General features: G+C 42.3%; 3 protein-coding genes across 3 annotated transcripts; 2 read left to right on the top strand and 1 right to left on the bottom strand.

Moving 5' to 3' along the window:
- Positions 1-669: 669 nt before the first annotated feature.
- On the bottom strand, positions 670-2,886 carry LOC112193402 (pumilio homolog 12-like). The gene is made up of 6 exons (XM_040516969.1): positions 2,611-2,886; positions 2,303-2,339; positions 1,608-1,749; positions 1,127-1,385; positions 864-983; positions 670-780 (listed from the first exon to the last, which is right to left on the bottom strand). Exons 1-5 carry the CDS (start codon positions 2,884-2,886, stop codon positions 876-878), a joined length of 822 nt encoding a protein of 273 aa, XP_040372903.1. The 3' UTR covers positions 670-780; positions 864-875.
- Positions 2,887-12,208: 9,322 nt separating this feature from the next.
- Positions 12,209-14,662, top strand: LOC112194173 (putative disease resistance protein RGA3). Its single transcript, XM_024334423.1, has 2 exons — positions 12,209-12,733; positions 14,408-14,662. Exons 1-2 carry the CDS (start codon positions 12,209-12,211, stop codon positions 14,660-14,662), a joined length of 780 nt encoding a protein of 259 aa, XP_024190191.1.
- Positions 14,663-18,340: 3,678 nt separating this feature from the next.
- On the top strand, positions 18,341-24,822 carry LOC112194172 (putative disease resistance protein At3g14460). Its single transcript, XM_040516968.1, has 13 exons — positions 18,341-20,928; positions 21,090-21,167; positions 21,260-21,393; positions 21,490-21,564; positions 21,668-21,744; positions 21,845-21,886; positions 21,993-22,075; positions 22,473-22,543; positions 22,639-22,701; positions 23,058-23,450; positions 23,937-23,991; positions 24,072-24,215; positions 24,305-24,822. Exon 1 carries the CDS (start codon positions 18,341-18,343, stop codon positions 20,750-20,752), a length of 2,412 nt encoding a protein of 803 aa, XP_040372902.1. The 3' UTR covers positions 20,753-20,928; positions 21,090-21,167; positions 21,260-21,393; positions 21,490-21,564; positions 21,668-21,744; positions 21,845-21,886; positions 21,993-22,075; positions 22,473-22,543; positions 22,639-22,701; positions 23,058-23,450; positions 23,937-23,991; positions 24,072-24,215; positions 24,305-24,822.
- The last annotated feature ends 383 nt before the right edge of the window (positions 24,823-25,205 follow it).

The raw sequence follows: 25,205 nt of genomic DNA, 5'->3' as shown, positions 1-25,205 counted from the left end.
AGTGACAGGTTCTATGCTCATCAAGTATATAATGTTAATGAATCCGAACATTATATACTTGACAACAAACTTGTAACTCCGAGGCTCTATGACCTCTTTCTCAAGCATCTTCCACCGCTCATAAAATGGCCGCTGCAACAATTCAAATCTATCAAACCATGAAATACTAGCAGTTTGGAAGAAAAAAAATGCAAGCAAAAATGATAGTATCTTTGAACAGATAAAACACAAGATGTAATGATTACATGAATTAAATTGGAAACAACTGACTAAAACTAAGGCGGATAAAAACACAGTAATATCTCTACTCAATCATATGGTGTCCCAAAAGAAAAACCTGAAAGATTGAAATATCTTTGTGATTCTACCATACCAAATAAAGAACAAGGGTACAATGAGCACAATGCAATTCCCAATAGAGATCTAATACTGCTTCTGTATCAAAAGATTCAATTGTAACTGATTCTAACTCTACAATAATTAGTTTACTATCAAATCAATTTGGACATGCTCATCCAAACCCTTTCCTACATGCGTACATCTCACATTGATGTGTCTTGATCAAAATTGTTCAGACTTAATTGAAACAACTGCTATAGTTGAAACTTAAAAGCTACTGAAGTCATAACTGGTTCATATGCTAACTGTAAGTGGAAATGACACTTACAATATTCACTTTCCTCCTTAAACCGCTCATCCATAGCAACATTGTTGAAAATGCAATCTGAAATTTCACTCTCAAGGATTAAAATGCAATCGAATTCTCTTGAACAATTAAACCTACATTGGCAGAAAGAAAAGCATCAGCTGGGTTGCCAAGAAAGCTCAGAAATAAGTCAAGGGAGAAGATATTGTGGTCATACCAATAAAAGAGATTATTTCATCAAAATATTGGTAGAGAGGATTTTCTTCCCATAGGGACTGGTCCGGAGAACTGGCATATGAGGTTTTATTGCTTCTACCAGTTTAGAATGAAGTGTTCCCTGCTCATAACACCATACAACAACTCATTATTTTAACACAAGAAGCTTGCAATTAAACATGTTCTATGCACTCACAAATCTGAGATATAACAACTGCAGTGTAACAAATACAAATAACATAGACTTGTAATGCATTTACTGACCTTTGATTGACTGAGTGCTGCTTGGATAACATAATTGCCATAAGGGTCTTGCATGATTTGGTCCAATCGCATATTCCCTATCAGTTCCTGAATAATGCGAGCACGGCGCTCTTCACCTGCGTATTTCAGGCTTTTTTCAACCACATTACTGCTATACTTCTCCACAGACAAATCCCCATAATTACCCTCCAACTGCTCAAGAATGTCTACTGTCGCCCACGGAAGCTGAAGCTCAAAGACGAATTGCACGACATAGTTCCTGCAAAATGAAAAATGACATTCCAAAGTTCAGAATTATTAGTTCAAACTTGAATTCCAAATAGAGAGTTCGGATGCTCATTTGCAAATACGAACTGATAATCAACAGTGTAACACGGGCTCATTATCAATCAAACATAAGGCATTACCATCTATAGTATATGATTAAAAAACACATGATATCAAGGATGTACGGTGAAAAGAAAAGGGCAAAGAAGAGTACCCAAATGGATCTTGGGAAAGGATTAGTGCATTGGAAGTGATCTTGCAGATCAATCGGTCTCTTTGCTCACCATCAGAATGACTAAGACATTTTTGAAGCACACAACAGCCATGACGGTCGGTTGCAAGCTCAACAGAGAAGACTTACAACAGAAATTTTTGCCTTTCTAAGCTTAAAAGTCTACAACAATGGTGTTGTCATTGCGTCTAATAAGAAAGTAAACCTCACTACATAATCACTATATATAGCCTGTACAAAAAGAGGAAAGATTAAGTGACAAATTAGACTTTGGCCAGTGAACAATGAAAATTCCAGTACATGAATTGATAAACAAACTATATTCTATTTCACAAATTGCAACATAGCTAATGAAACTAGTATACAAATTGCATTCTGCTTCATAACTAGTTAAGAAGAATATCAACTTGCAAACAAACAGAGCAAGATGAAACCGAAAAGCAAACAAACAGCTAAACTTGAAAAGCCAAAATGAGCCAAGACAAGAAAAATAATTATACCAAATTTCATACGACATGGTTATGAAACTGTATATCAAATTAAGATAGCTAATCTAATAATAAGATCGAACATATAAGCCAAAAGGAAATACGAGCTGATATAAGTACCTCAGCCATCTTTAGGAAAACAAAAATGCATTCAACTTTCTCAAGGTAGAGGCAGAGCATATTCCTTACCTTTTGGTTCATACTTAAGAGTAGACATATTCAGCAGCTGTACGATAAAAAGACTAATCTTGTATACAAGAAAAAGTAGAGAAAAGATTCAAAGTTTACTCTTCAACCATACCACCAAAAATTATTGTTTAGATTCTTTGCTGGCATTAATATCATAGCAAGAGAGTAAAGCAAGCACCAATGAGCGAAAATGCCATCAATTCGACAAGTCCTCAGTCCAATGTTCATCCACTAATAATCTGAACAGTCTAATCAAACTCTACACATCTCAAAACCAATACTTGAACAAAAAGAATGCATCTTTATACCTGTCCCCTGCCGCCGACCCAAACCTCTTGAGTAGTACAAATGGAGCCAGACCCCATCCCAACCCTCAACCCATCAACACCAGCCTGAATCAAATTCTGCGCCTGACTCACAGTCAACACATTCCCACAAACCACATCCAAATCTGAGTACATTTTCTTGATGTACTTGATCAACTCAATCTGATAAATGGAGTTCCCCTGTGAGCTATCCAACACCACCACATCAATCCCAGCCTTCACCAACTCCTCTAATCTCTCCTTATCCGACTCCCTCATCCTTATCGCCGCCCCGACCTTCCACGACCCGTCGGGCCAACCGACCCTACCCCCAACTTCGGGTACCCCTTGATCCGCTCCACGTCCTCCTTCTCCACAACATCGACAACCTCGTCGTCCCTCACCATTGCTGCCACGTCACGGACTTTCTCCGCCATGAACTCCTCAATCTTCCCCAAATCGGAGCTCCAAGGAAAAACCATGTCCTTACAGCTGATCATGTAATCGTAAATCTTGACCTCCTTGTCCGCCAGCTTCACCCAATCGCGGCTCGCCATGTAGCCCAAAATCTTGGAGCTGGGGGCGCCAGACCAGGTGACGAGGACGTAGGGATTGACGTCGTAGTCGAAAACGTCATCGTTGTGGATGCGGTCTCCGGGGGACATGAAGACGGGGGCGGAGAGGAGGGGGACGCTGCGGGCCTTGATGGATCTGACCTTGGCGGTGTTGGAGTGGAGGATGCCGATGCCTCGACTGCGGTGGTGCCGGTGGTGCTCACCCTCCGTGTACTGCATCGTGTTCATGACTTCTCTCTCTTTTTCTCTCGTTGATGTCGTCCAACCAACGAGATCAATTTCAATCAAAGATGAAGAGCGAGACCTAATAAGTGAAATAGCTAGGGTTTCAAGGATAAGAGTAGATCAAAGGAGAGCTGCAGAGAATTGGGGGTGGAGTTGGTGAATATGAGGAACAGTTACGAAGATAATTTAGGTCGAGAGGCTATTCTGAGGGTTGACAGTGTGTGTGTCGAGAGAAAGGGTCGAGAGGGTCGAGAGGGTTTGAGAGATTTTGTTTTGCTTCTTTCTTTTAGACACGATGTGGCATGACAATTAAACTTAAAAAAATTCTCAAAGTCACTCCCACAACAGAAAGCTCACCATCCGTTGTATGAGTGCACTACATAAAATCAAAATTTGGAAATATGGAGGGAAACATGCCGCCTACAACATTTTGGCTCAAAATGTTGCCGCTTATGTTCCTTCTTCACACAACAGAATAGCTTAAATCTGTTGTCTAATTTCTACAGATTGCGACAGATTGCGACATTCAAGTAAGCTTCCGCAAAATTTGGCGCCTAGTTTTCAATCACACAACGGAAATCTTAAGCACCGTTGTGTCTAGTAGCCCAAATTTCAGATTTCAAGAGGCAACCAAGACTCCAGAGTGGAGGGAAAACTGCCGCTAAATTTTCTAAGACTCAAACAACGGAAGATACTTAATTCCGTTGTGCAATGTAGTTATGATAAAAAAGTTATCATTTTGTTGACATTCACACAACAGAACATCACAAATACCGTTGTACAATAGACTTTACTTAAACACACAACAGATGATTTCTGTTCCGTTGTGTGATTGGTGTTGTGTGATTAACTTTTTGTAGTAGTGGGCTTTGTGGCTTTTTTCCTCAATGAGGTCCTTGTCAAGGTTGACGCCTTCGCCGTTGGTCTCGGAGCAGTAGCCCTCGACCCTGGCGGTTGGTTGGGTGACCTCGATTGGTAGGACGGCCTTTGTTCCGAACATCATACATAATGGTGTTTCGCCTTTAGCGGAAGTTGGGGTAGTCCGGATGGGCCACAGAACTTCCGGGAGCTTTTCCGCCCATAAACCCTTGGCGTCGTCGAGTTTCTTTTTTAGCAGCTTCTTGATTATCTTGTTTGCTGCTTCGACTTGGCCATTGGTTTTGGGGATGGGCGACAGACGCAAAGCTCATCTTGGTGCCCAGGTTGGCGGTGAAAGATATGAGTTCCTTGTTGTTGAATTGCGTGCCGTTATCTGTGATGATTGTGTGGGGGACGTCGTAGCAGTAGTATATGTTCTTCCAGAGGAAGCGAGTTACCTTGGCTGTGGTTATTACCGTCAGCGGTTCCGCCTCTATCCATTTGCTGTTATAGTCGATGGCGACAGTGATGTATTTGAACTAGCCCTTGGCAGTTGGGAATTTGCCAAGTAGGTCCAGGCACCACGTGGAGTGAATCCATAGAGCAATGAGGATGGAGAGGGGTTCCGCCGGGGCGTGGGGAAGATCAGCATATTGTTGACACTTGTAGCCAGACCTGGAAATCTTCCGAGCGTCATCTCCAAGTGTGGGCCAGAAGTAGCCTTATCGCATTGTGCGATTGGCCAGTGATCTGGCGCCAGAATGGTTTTCACATTCCCTAGCGTGTATCATGGTAAGAACAACCTTCCTCTTTTCTAGGGTCAGACACCGAAGGTTGGGGTGGGTGAACCCTTGGCGGTACAGCTTGTCGTTCTAGATGTTGTAGTGGACTGCCCTCCACTTGAGTTGTCGTGCCTCGACCTTATCCGTTGGCAGTGTGTCGTTGCGCTTGTATTCTATGATTTCATCCATCCAGCTGGGATTGACCTTAATGTTGAAAATTTCCGCCAGGGTTTTGGTGATGCTTGGTTTGTCAAGGCACTACACCCTTGTGTCCGCTGGACTTTGGTGTGGTTGGGAGGTTGCTAGCCTTGCCAGGGAGTCAGCCTTGGCATTCTTTTCCCTGGAGATCTGTGTAATGGTGTGAAATTTGAACTTTTTTAGGAGTGTCCTGACGTACCCCAGGTATGCCGCTAACTGCTTGTCCTTGGCTTGGAATGCATCATTAACTTGGTTGACGACTAGCTGAGAGTCGCTGAATATGTTGACGCTATCAGCCCCCGAGTTGATGGCGACGAGTAAGCCAACAATGAGGGCTTCATACTCCGCCATGTTATTTGAGGCTTTGAAATTGAACTTTAGCGCGTATTCCACATTTAACCCTCCTGGTCCTGTCAAGATGACTCCTACGCCGCAAGCCTTGGCACAAGTGGAGCCGTCTACGTGGAGGTTCCAGTCTAACTGCTACTGGGGGGCTGGTTCTTCAGTGGCTATCATTTCTGTGTTGGCCACTCGACTTGAGTTGGGTTCTTCGTGCCGCTCGGTGAGCTCAACGATGAAGTCTGCTACTGCCTGGCCTTTTATGGCAGTCCTTGGCTTGTAGTCAATATCGAACTCGCTGAGTTCGATGGCCCATTTGCTGAGGCCGCCAGAATGTTCAGGGTTTTGCATTACCTGTTTCAGCAGTTGATTTGTTAGGACATGTATTGTGTGGGCCTGGAAGTATTGGCGGAGCCGTCGGGCAGAGACAATGAGTGCGAGGGCGAGCTTCTCTAGTGGGGGATACCTTGTCTCCACCCCGTTCATACCTCTGCCGGCGTAGAAGACTGGGAGCTCCTCATAGTTCCCTCTTCGTACAATGGCACAGCTCACCGCCGTTGGTGATACCGCCAGATATATGTACAGTATTTCCCCCTGAATAGGGATGGAAAGAAGTGGCACTGCCGCCAAGTAATCTCGCAAGCCCTGGAATGCCGCCTCACAATCTGGGGTCCAGTCGATTACCTTCTTGTGGGTCCTTTTCAACAGCTTAAAAAATGTGAGGCATTTGTCGGTGAGTCTGGATATAAACCGAGAAAGGGCGGTCAGTTTTCATTGTAGGCTTTGAACATGCACCTTCCATTCTGGCGTCTTTAGGTTGAGGATGGCCTGCACCTTGTCAGGGTTGGCCTCTATTCCCCGCTCACTGACTATGTAGCCCAGAAATTTGCTTGCGGTGACGCCAAAGAAACATTTTTCTAGGTTGAGGAGCATGCCATAGGCCAAGAGAATGGCGAATATGATTCTGAGGTTTGCCACGTGTCCACTGGCCTTGATGCTTTTGACTAACATGTCATCCACATAGACCTCAATGATTTTGCCGAGATGCTCGGCGAACATGGCGTTCATCAGCCGCTGATAGGTTGCACCGGCGTTCTTCAAACTGAAGGGCATGACATTGTAACAGTATAGACCCTTGTCGGTGGTGAAGGTGGTACATTCTTGGTCGCCGGGGTGCATCTTGATCTGATTATAGCCGGAGAAGGTGTCGATCATGCTGAGCAATTCATGGCCAGCGGTTGCATCGATCAGTTGATCAATGCGGGGTAGCAGGAAGCTATCCTTTAGGCATGCCTTGTTAAGGGCCTTGTAATCAACTCACATCCGCCACTTTCCGCTAGGTTTCTTGACCATTACCAGGTTGGAAATCCACCGAGGATAATTGACCTAGCGGATGAACCCAATGTTATGGAGCTTGGAGACCTCTTCCCCGATAGCGTGGTATCTTTCCTCATCGAAGGCCCTCCGCCTCTGCTTGACCGGGTAGGAGGATGGTTTGATGCTCAGCTTGTGTGTAATGATCTCAGGGGAGATGTTGGGCATGTCAGCATAGGACCATGCAAAGACAGCGGCGTTATCACGTAGAAACTGTGTGAGTTCAGCCTCTACCTTTGGGGCCAACTGAGCGCCGATGCCGACTGTCCGCTCAGGGTGCTCGTCGGAGATGCTGATAACCCTCAAGGATTTTTTTAGTTGACAGGCTCCTTTCTCACTTATTTTTCCTCGTCATCCCTAGGATCCTCGAAGATATTGGCCGCTGGTGCATGGTTTCCTACAGTGAGGATCTCGTGTCGGCGCGCTGATCGAGCCACAGTCGTTGAGTAGCATTCTCATGCTAGCTTCTGGCTTTCTCTCACACAGCCTTTGTCGTTGGGTGTGGGGAATTTCATGAGGAGCATATAACCGGCAATGATGCACTTGAGTTTGTTAAGTGTCGGTTGACCAATGATGGTGTTGTACGAACTGAAGCAGTCGACAACGATGAACTCCGTATGAACCTCCGCCGTACATGGGCTGGTGTCGATTACCAGGTGCATGTAATCAGAACTCAGCGGCTGTGTGACATCGCAGAAGAAGCTGAGCAGGGGCTCGTGATCCTGGAGCAATTTTCTATTCCGCTGGAGTTGGTTGTAGCAACCATTAAATATGACATTAACGGCGGATCCGCTGTCAACAAGGACCTTTCCCACTGACCATTTGTTGAGTATAGCGTCGATCAGGAATGGGTCGTCATGGGGGAGATGCACTCCGCGCTCCTCTTCCTTTGAGAAGGTAATGGGCTCCCAACCAGACCTTGGGAGTTTAGCGGATCTCTCATAGCGAATGTTGCAAACTTCTTTGGGGTGGTTGGCGCGTGCATAACGCTTTCTTGCCCTGTGAGACATGTTGGTAATTGGAGCACCGCCGTCAATGGTGTTGATGTGGCGCAGTGGCTCAATATTAGAGACGACATGTGGCGGTTAGCGCACCTTGAATTGTTCCATTTTGCCGTTACGGTTTAAAGTCTTAACAGCTGTTTTGAGAGCATTGCAGTTATTGGTGTTGTGATCGCTGTCCTCGTGGTATTTTCACCACTTGCCAGTGTTCCTGGGTTTTCCCACCCTTGGGTATTTTCTTGTGGGTGGCGGCGGAATTTGATCCTTGCACTGGTCGTATATTTCTACATATGAGGCCGTGAGGACTTTAAACACTGCGTACCGTTGAGAGGACTCCGTCTGCTTGCTACGGTTATCCGTCTGGGATGGGCGGTTACCCTTGTAATGTTGATCCCTTTGCCGCTTGCTCTAATAGTTGCCTTGTTGCCACTCTCTCTTTTTGTCAATTGATGGTGGGGTGGCAGACTTGTTGGCGGTTTCCTGATGGCTGGAGGAGGGTTGAGTTGACTTTGCCGGTGCTGGCGGTGATGGTGGGGTTTCTCCATATGTGATGAACTCTGCTTGTGCATGGATGACGGCCTCACTCATGACGTGGTCATATGCGGCATTTGGGTGGTTGTAATTGAGGTGGTAGAGAAATGGCCCCTTGAGTAGTCCTTGCTTGAAGGGCCAATGCCATTGTTTTATCCAAATCTCGACACTGAGATGCTGCCACCCACCACTTGGTGACAAATGCCTTCAATGTTTCCTCGGTCCAATGCTTGACGTTGAATAGTTGAGTTGTGTTGTGGTGTCCGGCGGCCAGCAGGATGAACCTAGAGAGGAAAGCGTTCGATAGTGCATTGAAGGAGTCGATGGATCCAAGTGGGCACTCAAAGAACCAGTTCATTACCTCATTGTCGAGCATTTCGCTAAACAAATGACAGAGGGTGGCGTCATCAAATCCCTTGTTGTTGGTGACTTTTTTGAAGGTGTCCATGTGGATGAAGGGATCAGTCATGCCGTTGTAATGTGACATCTTTGGCGTCTTCGCATATGCTGGTCTGACGGCCTGCAGGATCTTGGCTGTGAATGGCCCTAGTCTGGACTCGAAGAGTGGGTTTGGAGTTCGCGCTGGGGCACCTGCCTCCACCCGGATTAGCCTTTGCTATAATTGCTGCATTCTCTCAAGGATTAGAATGGTTACATCACCGGCGGTCCCTGCTCGGAGACTCCGCTGAGTTAACTCCCTCCTGGGTACCAGAGGATTACCTTCGGTCCTGGCCCTGGCTGTCGAGCCTCTGGTGTGCGGCTGTGACTCCGCTTCCTGTTCCAGCATTAGGCGGGGTTGGGGAGGTGGGCCCATTCCCAATAGCCCTGGTGAGTTTAGCAGTACTTGCATCTGTATGACTGGTAAGGGCACCAATCCGCCAGTGTTAGGTTGACTGCGACTTGTGTTTTGCGATTGCTCGCTTTGTGTTGGGTTGGCGTTTGCCTCCAGCGCTCTCGTAAGTTCGTCGAACTTTGACATTAGTGTGGCTACCTGGTTTTGGGCCTTTGCTTTCTCCCTACCCTCCTGTTCACGTTCTTTGTTAGCCTTGTGGAGATCCACCAGTGCCAACTCATACATAGAGGTGAGGTCCTGACCAGGGAGGCGGCTGCTGCCAGGTCGCACCTCCGCCGTTGTGTGGGTGGGCGGGACTTGCTGCGCTACTGGCGGTTCCACACCGGGGTTGACTGGAGTGTTGAATAGTGCTCAGTTAACGTTAACCGCTGGGTTAATGTTAGTCGCGGGATTGGTGGGATGGGGGTCAGCGGAGTGATCCGCCAGCTCCTCAGCGTTTCCCCCTCTACAGTTAGTCATGGTGGTTGTGGTGGGGTGGCCTTTTGTTCAAGGATTCCCAAAGACGGCGCCAATGTTAATGCTTCAGATTTGGGCGGTAGCCCAAGTCTTTTAATGCTGGTCCGGTGGGCGGACCACTGCTTGAAGGTATAAATGACTTATGTTATCTGCCAAGTGACACACAAAGAGCGTCAGAGGGGAGACCGCATTGGGCGGTCTTCTCTTCTTCGATGCCTAAGTTAGTTGATGCATATTGGCATAACAACAGTAGGTAAAGCAGTTATTGCGTAATCAATGAGGAGAGAGGGGTTGACCTTTTATATGTTGGGAGGAAGCTGACTTCTCTCATGTTTTCGATGTCGGACTGATATGCTTCAGTTCCCAGCTTCTGGTACCATCTTGGCGCGGCACGTCCGAGGTGATCTGAGGGTGAGCCAGGGCTCAGGCGGTAGCCTGCTTGGTGGTGTGTCCGTAGGTCACACCGTTGGCGGTAATCGGTACCATCGGTGGTAGCATGAGCGTGGCTCATTATAGCTAATTATGTTTGGCAAATGCTTATGTAAGTACAGTTTTAAAATTCCAAACCGCCCAACAACTGACTGCCACGTCCCTGCGGCTGTCCCTCCCACCGGCGCTATGCAACAAAAACGGCGTCTGCTGCACGCGTGAAGCAATCCAACACTACGAGACAAAAAAAAGGGCTACTCACGCGCGTCTGCAGCATTCAGCCTCTGTACCCCTTCGGTTTACGCCACCCACGTTGCTTCTTAGGCCGAGCTGGCAGCTTCTTTAACTGGGCAAGAATTATGTCAACCCCTTGCCCTATTTCTTGGACTGGGTCAAGAAAATCTCAATTTTAGATGGTCAAGGAGAAACCGATGGAAGCTTCAATTTGGTGTTTGAGGGTCACCACCTCACCAAATCCATGTTTTGGTTGGTCAAGGAGGAACCGATGGAAGTGTTTAAGGGTCACCACCTCACCAAATCCATGTTTTGGTTGGTCAAGGAGGAACCGATGGAAGCTTCAATTTGGTGTTTGAGGGTCACCACCTCACCAAATCCATGTTTTGGCTGGTCAAGGAGGAACCGGTGGACATGCTCTAATTGGGCTCTCTAACTATGATTGGAGGGGCGTGCCAAATGTCAGCTGTTATGACAATAGACCAGTAGTGTAGGCCATGGTAATGGTAAAGTCATGGCCTCCGTTTTTGACAAAGAAGAAGTCAAGAAAAGTCATGGGCACTCGGTCGACAGAAATCAAATCCATAATTTAGATAGCATATTATGCCATTTATGGTATGACGTGTGGCGAAATTCACATCCATAATCAAGATAAGGAACTAGCAAATTGACCCGATCAATGCTGCTGTTTTTTTTTTTCAAATTTCATATGTAATAGATAAATACTCGTAATTCAAAAAAATCAGCGCTATTTAAAATATGATTTGCTTTGTTTTAATAATAGATTAGCAACAAATGAGATTTTTAAAAAAAAAATTCATGATTTGTAGAAATTTACAAATACAAAAACAGAATTGTTCTCCCATTAAAAAAAAATAAAAATAAAAAACCTGAAAGGATATGGCAGAACTGTAAAAAAAAAAAAAAAGTAGGATTGTAATTTCAGTCAAAAGTTGGGGGTAAAACCGTATTTTCAATGAACAGTACTGCACTAACAGCTTTAGTATGTGTATAATTGGCTTCAAAATATATGTACAGCTTGACTCTGCGTCTTCAATCTCGTGATCAACCTCTGGTTTTCTCAACTACCTAAACCTTTCTTTGCTTAATTTGCCGTGAGTTCTGAAAGCTATGGCAGAATTTCTGCTCACTTTTGCTGCCGAGGGAATACTGACCAAGGTGACTTTGCTTGCTGCTCAAGAATTTACTCTCGTATTGGGTTTCAAAGGAGATCTAGCCCAACTCCGTGACTCGTTCCTCAAGATACAAGCTATGCTAAGAGATGTTGACCATTCACAAGTTCGGGGGGAGGCTGTGGAATTGTGGGTGAAGGATCTTGAAGACATAGCTCAAGAAGCCGATGATGTCTTGGATGAAATTGGGTATGAAGTTCTCCGACGCAAAGTAGAACTCCTTAACCAGAGGAAGAAAAAGGTGAAAATTTTCTTCTCACACAACAATCCCATTGCATTTCGCTTTAAAATGGCACATCAAATTAAAAAGATCAACAAATCTTTGGTGAATTTGAACAATGAGGCAGCTGGCCAAATTGGGTTGGTTGCTAGGACATTATCTAATGCAACCTCTCAAGATGTTGAAGTGCTTGATAGGGAAACCGTCTCCAGCTTTGATATCGATGAGAAGCTCATCATTGGAAGGGAGGAGGTCGTGTCAGATATAGTCAAAACCTTGATCAAGTCAGACAATAATGAAGAAAATCATCTTCCGGTTCTGGCTATTGTGGGAATGCCAGGTCTAGGTAAGACAACTTTGGCTAAATTAATCTATCATGAATCTGACATTGATAGACACTTCCATGAAAAAATATGGGTGTGTGTATCCACCCCTTTCGAAGTCAAGACGATTTTAAGGGGAATTGTGGAATCTCTAGAACTAGAGAAAGCCACAATTCATAGCAAGGATGCAATTTGTAAATGCATTCGAGAAAACCTGGAAAAGAAAAGATACCTTTTAGTGCTCGATGATGTTTGGAGCGAAGATCCTGAGAAATGGAAAGAGCTGAGAAGTTGTTTGTTAACTGTTAAAGATACTCAAGGAAGCAGCATCATTGTCACTACCCGTAGTGACAAAGTTGCAAAAGTCATGGAGACCCTTCCTAGGTGTGATTTAAGAAAACTATCAGATGTGGAATGTTGGCTCATAATGAAGGATAAAGCAGTTTCAGTTGGGAGTGCTCCTCTGTCCAAAGAGCAGGAGACAACTGGTAAAGAGATTGCTAAGAAGTGCGGAGGTGTACCATTAATGGCAAAGGTATGTTAATTATATATTCATTGTTATTCTTAATTGGAAATCTAATTTTCATCAGTAAATTATAAGTTATCCTATGTCCTTTGCGTTGTTAGAAAAGAGATTTCAAAATATCATAACATCTACTACTTAGTGGGTGTAAGTTGCGTAATATAATAGCACTCTATGTCACTATAAGTAATTAGGTATATTCTCATTAACATCAAATGGAAGAGAGGAACTACTTATATCTCTGTGAAACTAATGGCTACAATCATCATGAACCAATAACACAGAAACTCTAGCCATAATAACTGGCAATTCTTAGGCACTACTAACAAACCACTAATTTTGAGAGCCATGATACATCCTTGTAGTCAAAATTAAGAAAAACATTATTATATTCTCCATAGTGTCCTAAAACAGTCAAACCACGTGTAAGAGTAGCTCACCAACACACTAACTACAAGAAAACACCTAGAATACAAGGTAATAACCTCTAATGATACAACATAACAATGACACAAAATAAAGACTCCAAACCCTAGTTCAAGACTTTTCCCAAAAAAAAAAAAAAAAAGTAGCTCAAGAGATTAGACTTACCAAAAACCTAAAAATGAAACCATTTCAAAAGAGTTAATTACTGTTTACTCCCTATACTTATAGGGTTTCGTCGTTTCAGTCCCTGACGTTCGAATTTCACCTAAAAAGTCCCTAAACTCCCGATTTCCTCCCAATTAGTCCCTGCCGTCAATTTTCAGTCAAATACCCCGTTACTTTGCTGACGTGGCATTAATTTCAAGCTAAAATGTCTATTATACCCTTATTTACTCTTTTTTAATTTATTTTTTTCTTTTCTCTCCTTTTTTTTTTCTTTTTCTTTTTACCTCTTCTTTTTATCTCCGCCATCACCCCAATCTGCCATGGCTAAGCCAGCCACCCAAGTCATCTGCATCTAACGAGCACACTTCGTGCTTGTCATCGCCGCCAATAAAGAATCCAGTATATGTGTCTGATCGGGGTCGATCAATCTGACCCAATCTTAATCCACCCAGACCCAAGAATCCTCTCCTCCACCACCATAGCCCTAGAGCCCCCGTCATTGCTCTGATCAAAAACAAATGGCGGCTTCCTTGTTTGGCCTCCCATAGCCTCAGTTCCGGTCCGAGGTCAAGTCGGTCAGGCTCCGCCGCGACCGAATCGTAGTTGTTCCCTATTCCATGAAACTTACCAGCTCTAAACTCGCAGTCTCTCTTGGAGTTAGAAGCTCCTGGACTCAACCTCATCAACTCCATTTCAACCCAGATCAAACGCTTTCTCCACCTCCACCTGTCGAAGTCCACGCCGTCAGCTAAGTGACCGTACTGGATCGTCAACGACGATGAGCAGAAGCCTGGTTTTGAGGAATCCAATCGCGTTCGTATTGGGGTTGGTATTGGTTTGCAGCTTTGTAATACTCGCGCTCACAATGCTACGTCTTCCAGATCCAACCACAACAGCCACCACTTATCATTCCCACAGTGATAACAAGTTACTGATCGGAAAGTTTGGGGAGATGATGATCAAAATGTTGCCGGAAGATCTAGCTTTCACGGTCTTTATCCCATCGGAGAAAGCTTTCAAGCGGGACCTGAGACTGGACCCGACTGATAGTTTTGTTGGGGAGAAGATGAATGATACATATGCAATGGTTTCTAGAGTGTTGGGCTTCTCAGCCGTGCGGCGGAGTATTGGTTCCGAAACGGTGGCGTTTGGGAAGGAGTTCCGTATGGTTTGATATCGGGGTTTGTGCTATACATAACGAATGATGAAGATGGAAGGCTGGTTGTCAATGGGGTTCGATCGGAGAGAGTTGATCTGCGGAGGAAGGGGAGTCTTGTGCATGTTATGGATGGGGTTCTGATGGATGCCGAGTTCCAGCAATCGGTTCAGTATGATGGTGAAGAAGATTGATTGGTGTTTGGTGGTGTTTGGGAGGTGAGAGAGGAGAGGAGGAAGAGGTGGTGTTTGGGAGGTGAAAGAGGAGGAAGAGGTGGTGGTGGTGGTGTTGTTTGGGAGGTGAGAGAGTGCGAGAGAATGGAAGAGGAAGTAAAGAGAAAAATAAAAATAAAACAGAAATTTTTTTAGCTGTGGGTAAAATAGACATTTCGACATAAAATGGCTGCCACGTCAGCAACTTAATGTAGAAATTGACGGAAAATTGACTGCAGGGACGAATTGGGAGGAAATTGAGAGTTCAGAGACTTTTTAGGTGAAATTCAAAGGTCGAGGACTGAAACGATGAAACATTATTAGTATATGGAGTAAACAATATTTAATCCCTTTCAAAACTAGAAAAAATACATATACTGCCACAACCTAATAACTTGAAGTTCCTTGTTACTGTGTAATAAATCTAGAATGTGCAAAGATCATATAAATAGCAACAGAGTTGCTTATCTAAAGAACAATTTTTAGAAACTGTAATTGACAAATGAATCTCACAGTTGAGAATAAATTTAGTATTAAGTTGTTTTAATTTCAACATTTGAATTTAATAGGACTAAATACTTGTTACTCCCTATACTTTGCTCCGAAAAACAGTTCAGTTCCTCACCTTTTAAATTAAACAATTTAGTCATTATTCTCTCTAATTCTCACACAACAGGTCTCAGAGTGACCATTATACCCCTCACTTCCTTTTTTTATATATATTTTTATTTTTCTCTTTTTTATTTCAATTTTTCCTACCTCTCTCTCTCTCTCTCTCTCCCTAAAAACAAAACCCCTAATTCATATTTCTCAATTCAATTAGTACAATTCAAAGAAAGAAAAACAAATCTATGGGATGGACCGTGGAAGAAGACGAAGGTGTGGCACATTCGACATGCCGGAGGAGGCAGCTCTCACCTATGACGGTGCCGCCAAGTCTCTCTGCGGCAACAAGGCCAAGACCAACTTCCTGACACCGTTGACCAGAGGATATCTCTCCCTCAACCTTAACATCTCCTCTGCCCAGTGGGCCTCCCACTCCAGCCGTCTAGTTGAGTTTCTCCACAACGGCGTCCTAAACGACGTCGTGAAGAGCAAGGAAGTGGCGGGGATGTCGTTTGTTGTGTCCAGTGTTGGCTGAACCTACTTGGATCTTGAATTGTTCAAATCTAACACTCTGTGGTGGTTAAAATTAAATGGGTCGACAACAGCGGAGCGGCGATCATAGTGGAGGTTGGAGAGGTTGATGTTAGGGATTGGTTGGGCGTTGGGTCGGGTTGTGGGCTGGAATTGGTGTGATGTTACGAGTGGGTGGATAAAGATTCGGGGGATAGAGGAGAGACCTGAGTCGACGAAGCCCTTGACTCCAAGCTTGGAGTCGTCGAATTGCTTTTATGTCACTGTTTTTGAGCTCTGCTATCAAAGATTTCAGGTCAGAGAGGTGGGGGTCCGATCAACCCTAAACCCTGACCAGAAAATGGGTCGCCATTAATGTGGATGAACTCGAGGTCAGAGACGATTTTTTTTTGGGGGGGGGGGGGGAGAGGCAGGAAAAATTGAAATAAAAAAAGAGAAAAATAAAAATATATATATATAAAAGGAAGTGAGGGGTATAATGGTCACTCTGGGACCTGTTGTGTGAGAATTATAGAGAATAAGGACTAAATTGTTTAATTTAAAAGGTGAGGGACTGAACTGTTTTTCGGAGCAAAGTACAGGGAGTAACAAGTATTTAATCTAATTTAATACTTATGGCTAAGGTTCACTTGTTCCTCACAATTTCTCAAAGATGAACCAATAGTTACTGATCTTGCAACATAAAAGCCAATCATCACTGATGTAAACTAATTATAGTATTTAATAAAATAAAGTCAAACTGAAATAACCAAAATATAAACTTTAATATAATATTAGGACTCATTTAGACCACAGACCATCCCTTTTTTTTTCTATTTATTTTATACAGTAACACTTCTCTCTTTATTTTATTTTATTTTGAGGTGAATGAGGTCAACATTTTATTGAAGTAAAGCTATTGAGAAATACAAAATTCGATAGAATTGAAAGCCAAAGATTGTCCTAAAGTACTAGCTTGAGCGGCCACCAAATGCGCTACCATGTTGCCTTTTCTATTGACATGACTACATGAGTAATGTGTACAGTAGGCAAGTCAGCCAATTGCACCATTAAATCATCATAAACACGTCACAACAAAGAATAGTTGGATCCCCCGCAATGGTTAATTATTGTTGCACAACAAATGAATCAGTCTCAAAATCACAGACTAAACAACTTGTTCTATGATAAACTCGACTGCACTTTTACAAGCAAATAGCTCGTTGTGCTTTGCTGACAATAAACCAACGAGTGGTCCACCAATTGCAGTTAACAAATGTCCATAAGCATCCCTGAGCACCAATCTGGTGCCCTCTGTTTTCATCTGCGAGTTGTATGCACCATCCACATTTATTTTTACACATCCACTCGGAGGGCACCTCCATTCTGTTACTATATATTTGGTTCTGCCTTGCACCTTCCACCCTCTTTAGGTTATGAAAAGTATAATCCTTAAGTCTGGAAGTGGCCATTAACACCACATCACAAGCATTCGTAGTCTTTCCATCCCAAACTCTACAATTTCTCTCCTTCAACGCACTCCATAGCAATAAAATTAAGACTGAGAAATCTAACCTTTGTAGAGTGGTAGTTAAGCCAAGCCAAAGCAGTCATATCATATGTTGCCGAGGTAAAGCAAGTCTGCCTCAATATTAAATTGGAAACAATGACTTTCGTCGAGTAAGCATAGTCTCTACACAAATGTAGTATTGTTTCATCATTGTCAACACATAACACACAACTTTGAGATTCAATCTGAACTTGTTCAGATGCTAGCTAGTTGGTCCTTTGTGGAAAGTATATGCTGACATATTTTTCAAGTGTTCAACTTGTTTAAACAGTAACACTTCTTTATTTTGCTTTTTCTTTTTTGATTTTTTTTAGTTATTATCATATAGATTAAGGTGGTCCAATAGAAAATCTTGCTTGATTAGAGCAAGTATAAGAGAAAAGAGTTTCACCGTCTTCTTTTTTTATTTAGAGCAACTCCAACAGCTTCCCTATAATTTGATTTTTCTCTACTTTAGGGAAAAATAAGCCTCTTTTGCTCCAACAGATTCCCTATAATTATCTCTATTTTAGGGAAAGTGAGGAGAGAGAAAACCAAATTCCCTATATTTACAGCAAACTCCAAAATTTTAAAGAAGAATATGGAGATTTTATAGATTGCTGTAAACTAGGGAATCTGTTGGAGTTGGAGAAGAAAAATAGGCTAAATGTTTGACTTTTGCTTCTCTATAATACAAAAATTATAGGGAAGCTGTTGGAGTTGCTCTTATAGGAAAGTCAATTTTTGTGCACATAGTGTATGTTAAGTAGCTATTATCGTATTCAAGCTACTATTTAATATAAATCTAATACATGACCAACTAATAATAGGTTTTGGGAGACATGCTACGCTCTAAAACAAGTGATGAATGGCCAATTGTGAACAGTAAAATATGGGATTCACCAGAAGTAGAAAAGAGAATTTTTTCTGTTTTGAAGTTGAGTTTTGATGAATTGAAACCTCCATCATTGAAACAATGTTTTGCATATTGCTCGATGTTCTGCAAGGATTTTGATATTGAAAAGGATGACTTGATCCAACTTTGGATGGCTCAAGGATTGCTTCACCCTTGTTCTGACAAAAACTTAGAGATGGAGGAGAGAGGTAATGAATATTTTAAAATCCTATTGGCGAAGTCTTTTTTTCAAGACGTTACAAAGGATTACAAAGGTACTGTTACCAAATGTAAGATGCACGATCTTGTGCATGATCTTGCAGAACGTGCATCAAAATCAGAGAACTCACGCTCACTTTTTTCAAATGGAGAAGACCTTGGGATCAGCAACTTACTTAAGTTAAATTCCTTACGTGTCTTAAACTTATACAAGGCAAATATTGAGGTGTTGCCGGATTCTATTGGAAGGTTGAAACACTTGAGGTATTTGAATGTATTGAAAACAAGAATGAAATCACTTCCCAAATCTATTGGGAAGCTTTATAATCTGCAGACACTGAAAATACCTTATCACCTTGAAGAGCTTCCAGGGGAAATTGCAAATTTGATCAACATGCGACACATTTATTTTGGTAGATATATGAAAGTTTCAGGTGGGATATTGGGACGGTTCACTAATCTCCGGTCATTACCTTTTCTCAAGGTGGGTAAAGAGACAGGTCCGAGAATTGAGGAATTGAGTGGTTTAAACCACTTACACAACATCTTGTCTATTTATGGACTGGAAAATGTAGGAGATGAAGAAGAAGCGCAGAAAGCAAACTTAGTAGAGAAGAAACACATATGCAAGTTAATCCTTGGATGGAAGCTCAGTGGGCCAAGCCACACTGTAGAGAATGACGATGAAGTACAAGAAGGCCCAAGCCACAATGTGGAGAATGACGATGATGTACTAGAAGGCCTCCAACCACATCCTAATTTGGAATTTTTGGAGATTCATGAATTCAGGGGTACTAAATTTCCATCATGGTTATTGCTAGCGAACAATTTGAAAGAGATTGAATTATTGGGCTGCAACAAATGTGAAGGAGTCCCAGTACTTGGGCATTTACCCAGTCTTAGTTATGTTAAGATTAAGAGAGTGGAGAAGCTAACTCGTATAGGATCCGAGTTTTATGGTGATAATCATGTTAATTGTGGAAATGGATCAAGTAAGGAGGCACGGCCTTTGTTCCCTGCTTTGAAAACATTGCACATTGAGGAGGCACGGAACCTGATTGAATGGATGGAAGCGCCAACAGAGAGAGGAAGTAGGGTGGTGTTTCCTTGCCTTGAGGAGCTGACCTTGATTCACTGTGAACAACTGATAAGTGCTCCCAGTCATTTTCCATCTCTCAAGAAGGTGGTGATAGAATTCATGAATAGCGGAGGCATGCCAATAGCAAGTATTCTAAGCAATCAACTCACCACTCTCACTTATCTCAGCTTACAGGATGTGGGGGGACTTACTTGTCTGCCGGAAGGGATGTTAGAAAACAACAAGAATCTTGCAGTTTTGAATATGCAGCAGTGTTCGGAGTTAATTTGTATTTCTCCCCAATCACAAGGATCTGAGTACTGCTGCGCATCTCTTTCATATATGCTAATACGTTCTTGTGAGAATTTGAGATATTTACCTGATGGGATGCTCACACCTTCTCTTAAAAGGCTGAGGTTGTGGTATTGTGACAATTTAGAGTACATCCCAGATGCTACACACGGTGGTCTCACATCCCTTGAAACATTGAGGGTGTGCTACTGCTATAAAATAACTTCCATCCCATTTTCACAAGGCCTCCCATCTCTTGGTGAATTAACTATATACGAGTGTCCCGAATTATCAAGCCTACCGGGTGGGCTGGAATTCTGTACCTCTATTCGGAGTTTGACAATATCAAAGTGCCCTAAGGTACCGTCCATTTCAATCGGAAGTCTGAGTACATCCCTCCAAGAGTTGTGTGTGAGTAATCTAGACTCTCTTCCAATTTCACGAGGAGGCTTCACGTCACTCCGTCAATTGAGAATCCAGCGCTACGAAAGTGCAGAATTTGGGCCAGAATTTAGTGCCTTTCTTAAAACCCTTGTCTCTCTTCAAACATTGACGATATGGGCTTGCAATAATCTAGAGACTATTCCGAGTTCAGACAAGCTCACATCCCTCCGCAGCTTGGAGATTTTTTCCTGTCGTAAATTAACATGTCTACCGGATGGGATAGCAGCATCGTCACAGTCCTCCTGCAGCCTCACCCGTTTGAAGGAATTGACAATTGGTCGTTTCTGCGAGGAGCTCGATGCATTCCCAGCTTTTCAGGCCATACCACAGCTTGAATCATTAACCATCCGTGGGTGGCCTAAGCTCAAGTCTCTCCCTGAACAAATTCAACACTTGCCTTCTTTTAAGACATCTGAAAATAGAGGCCTTCAGGGGAGTGGAGGCTATTCCAGAATGGTTGGGAAACCTTGCATCTCTTGAGGACCTGACTGTTGTGCTTTGCCACCGTCTAATGTATCTACCTTCTGTGCAAGCTATGCAACGCCTCACCAAATTGAACGAGATATACATCCGCTGCTGTCGCCTTCTAGAAGAAAGATGCAGGGAGGAGAGCGGCCCAGAGTGGCCTAAGATTCGTCATGTTCCATTCATCAGGAGTAAGACTCTGTTTTTCATCCATTACTATAACTTGTTGTTAAATTGGGCCATTTGATTCTTCTATTCTCTTCTAATTTTAAGTTCATCTGTATATTTGTTGCTGTGAAAATCCCCATTTCTTGTTTTAATCTAGCACTGACCAAACCTCTTTTTCTATTAGTTGGAGATATAATAATCGAGAATTGACCAACGCAGAGTACAATAAACTCCTTACAGTGCTGGCATCAAGGCAAATAAGGTATGTTGTTCAAACCCTTCACTTTCCTGATTACTTGGCAAAGGCTCAGAAGGATATTAATGCTAATATGAAGATTGGTTGGTTGGTGGAAGTTGCAGAGAAATACAAGTGCCTCTCTGATACTCTACCTGACTGTTCCGTATGTTGATAGGTTCCTATCTTTGAATGCTCTCAATCCGAAAATGCTTCAGTTACTTGGTGTTTCTTCAATGCTGCTGGTTGCCTCGTAAGTCCCATATCAATGAAAATTGGGAGGGTTTAGCTGTAGTTGTTGAACTAATATGGATCTTGCTGATAATCCTTTCGTCTTTGTGGTTAATAGGAAGTATGAGGAGATCACACCTCCACATGTTGAAGAGTTTTGTTAAATAACAGATAAACGTGCTCCAAGGAAGAGGTGAGTTTCAAATTTCATTTCTCATCTTAGTAAGTTTTTTCCATTTCTCCCACGGTTCTATAATGTAGTGCATAACTGATTGATACTTCTTGTGATTTAAAAGGGTGTGTAAATGGAGGCTGATATACTTAAGGCCTTGTAGTTTGATTTGCACAATCCTACAATAAAGACAAATTTAAGGTACAGAGTGAGGCAGTGTTTCTACATTTCCTTCTTGCTATGCATTTATTATGCTGAGTTTGATAACCTATTGGACTCATTTATTTTCCTTCCCATTTAGGTTTGCAGGAGATCCAATAGAGTTGCTGAAGTGCGCGAAAAAGTAAGTTAATCTCTTTATCTATTTCTCTGTCTTTTCTATATCTATGTAGTCACTATATTAAGAGCAAAATGTATAAATGAATCCATTCAGTATGTTGTTTCTGCAGGGGAATCTAGTTTGTTTTTGTCAAACAATTTCTAGAGGTTTTTGCTAAATTAGAGGAATAGCTGTTGTGCAAACTGAGTCCTGGTACTTCTGCTGATCCATTATTCCCCTTACATGATTGTTATTTACCTATTCCTATAAAGAAATATTTAAACACTTCTACATGCATGTTTGCGGACACTTAAACTGACTGGAGAATGTATAGCATAAGTATCGAGCATTGATAGAAGTCATAGAACATGAATACATGCCTACAATAGTGTTAATTTCCCTGGAAAAATTTATTACCAGGTGAAGTTTGTAGAATAGTTTAGGTCTTTGTTATTGGGGATTGAGACTATAGGAAGAAGATACAGATTTCCTACAACTTGGTGAAGTCTTTGCTATTCAACATTATTACTTGAAAGCAATAGAGTAGGGTTGGGATAGTTTTCCATATTACTACAGCGTCATCCAAGAATGGGACTTGTTTGATTTGCAGGCTTTCTGAAACACCAGATGAGTAGTAGTTGAGTCAGCTAAACTAGTAGGCCTCTCGTGCCATATCCCAAGGTTCCCTTTCATCAGAAAAATCTTTCAGTTTGTTCCTCTGAATTGTCCTCCAAACCAGTGGTGTAACTTTATTTGGCCAACTCTGTTTTCCATAGAGAAATCATTGTTACCATGGAAGCTGTTGCATGGAAAATCTCTCAACATATTGCAGCGTACAGGTGGACGCTTCTGACCCTTCTTATGTGTTGCTCTATTTGTCCAGATAGAACTGAATATGTAAACCAACTCTTCTTATCCTAGCCCTTTGTAGCAGGATTTGGGGGACTAGGTTTTCATCATTTTTGGCTCTGTTGTACTAAAAGCAATTTTAGTACAACAGAGCCATCAAATGGGACAACTTTGCTTAGCAACAATGTGTCTGATGGATGACAGAAACTATCTAATTGATGAAGCAGATAGCTTTCTTTGTCTTCTTTGTCTTAGGATTTCAAGAGTAACAATCCTCCTTTTCTGTTTGTGAAACTTCAAAAAAAATGCCGAAATTTTATTAACCTTTGGGTTTGTTCCTTGCCAGATGCTCTGTTGTATTTGAGATTATGGATGTCATGTACCCATAAGCAGTCAATTGGTGAAGGCCAAAGCATTCTCAGAGCCAAAAAAAAAAAAATTCAGAGGTGAATTTCGAAAGAGCTTTTACAGCTGTCTGTAAGTTATAAGTTACTTCTCATTCTTAAGACATCTAAGTCGTGAAGATGCCTTGTTCAGTTTCAGAAGTTTATGCAGATCCCTGTCGCTTGTCATATGAGGCATCAATTAGATAAAATTTGTTTTTCTTTTTCTTCTTCTTTCTCTTGCATTGATTAGTTCACTGAAACAAAGGTCTGTTCCTGAGGAGGGTTACTTGCATCCATTTATGTTATAAGCACCAAGCAATCCTTAACTTCATGAAGTTCTGCACCAAGGCATGGTAAGCTTTTCAAACTATTTGTTAATTGACTTAATTCTGTACTATCTCTTTAACAGCTATATAGGATTTATTCATATGTGGAAGAAAAGAAATTGTTGCTGGTTCTCATTGCTTTGCTGTCCAATTGTTCAGGAACATAAATTCCTCTCTGTTTATACTTAAAGCTAAGTAAAAATTAAAACCTACATTAAGTTCTTATCAACTTACTGCACGAACTTAGTGAAGTTTCTATTGCATTCAATAGATTCTTTGTTATAGATCTTTTCCTCCGAAAAATTAAAGACCTCACGTAAGGCAGAGTCAAAAGTTTTAGTGGAAAGCATATACTGTGAGAAAATCTATGACTTAATGACTCGCCGGCTCACCACAGGTTTCCTGTCGGCAAACAAAGCTTTCAGTTTGTGCCTCCGAATTGTCCTCCAAAGTGGTGGTGTATGATTATTGGGCTAACTCTGTTTTCCTAAACCCTTTTAAATTCATTACTAGGCTACTAGCTTGGAAGGAGCTGAATTGAGAACTGCTAATGGCTTTCATAATACGGGTATAACCCTCTGTTTGGTGTTGCACTCTTTGTAAATATATCCGTGAATGTGTATACCAACTCTTCCTATCCTTGTGCAGCAAGCCAAGATTTGCTCCCTTTATTTGCAATATTGGGGATTTGGTTTGTACAAAGCAACTATTAGCCATCTAATCTGAGACCTTTGGATGATCATAATATGGGATGGAAAGAAACAATAAGAAGTGTTGAATTGAACTTTTATGGTAGGTAGTCCAAGCTAGTGTTCAAGGTTTTCCAGTTTTGAAAATAAATTTCCATTATGTCTCTGTTGAATTGAACTTTCAAATTTTAGTCTCAGATGGTGTTGGTCTCTTCAGTGCCAGCCAAGCTGAGAACCACTAGAGTTGGGAGTACGTAAGGATGCCATTGTTCTTTGAGTTACTTGGCTAAAGTTTGGAAACAGGCTCATCTGTGCTCGTGGATACTCCTGCCCAAGCTGAACAACCGATCAGGAGCGAACACATGGGAACATGCTCCACATCAGCTCGGAGAACTTATCAAGGAACCTCACATTCACACATGATGAGACGTCTACTCATGCCTTAGAGCTACTCACTCATTAAGGATCTTCATTTCCATGCCTTACGGACCAATGTTTCATCACGCTCCATTCAGTTGCATTCTTTATATAGCTAAACCATCATATAGTGTAATTAACCATATTTATTCAATTATAGTGAAACCACTAGCAAACAACAGTGACGTAGCCCTGAACTCTAGCCGAGTTTTGGGTGAACACGTAAATCTCCTAATACATGTATGATTGTCTTTTACGTATAGTTTATATTTTGGTGAACTTTTTCTTTATCAGCATAATGATTCTTCATTGGCATAATGACCATTTTGCTAGGAATACTGGAAAATTTGTTAATTTTGAAAACCTGGTGAAAACAAATTGGGCACAATAGCCAGAAGCCCAAAACGGAAAGATGATGTGCTTGACAACTGTACGAGTTGATCAAGTTTGTTACCATATAATACAGTTCCCCCTCTCTGCTAATGTCGTTGTCTGCGTTCTTTATCAAGGGAGTAAGTTGATCCAGGTTAGGTACAACTACAGCTCAAAGTTTGAGGCCCCAGAGTCGTGATTGCATTGATTCTGTTGGTCCATCATTTTCTTTTTAAAGAAGAAGATGCATTCTGCAAAAAGCAAAGCATATCTCAATTATTTTTCTTTTCTTGTATGACAAAGA

The sequence above is a fragment of the Rosa chinensis genome, chromosome 3 (genome assembly GCF_002994745.2).
Source record: "Rosa chinensis cultivar Old Blush chromosome 3, RchiOBHm-V2, whole genome shotgun sequence".
NCBI lineage: Eukaryota > Viridiplantae > Streptophyta > Magnoliopsida > Rosales > Rosaceae > Rosa > Rosa chinensis.
The sequence above is the reverse complement of the archived record's forward strand: the minus strand, read 5'-3'. Positions and strand labels throughout refer to the sequence as shown.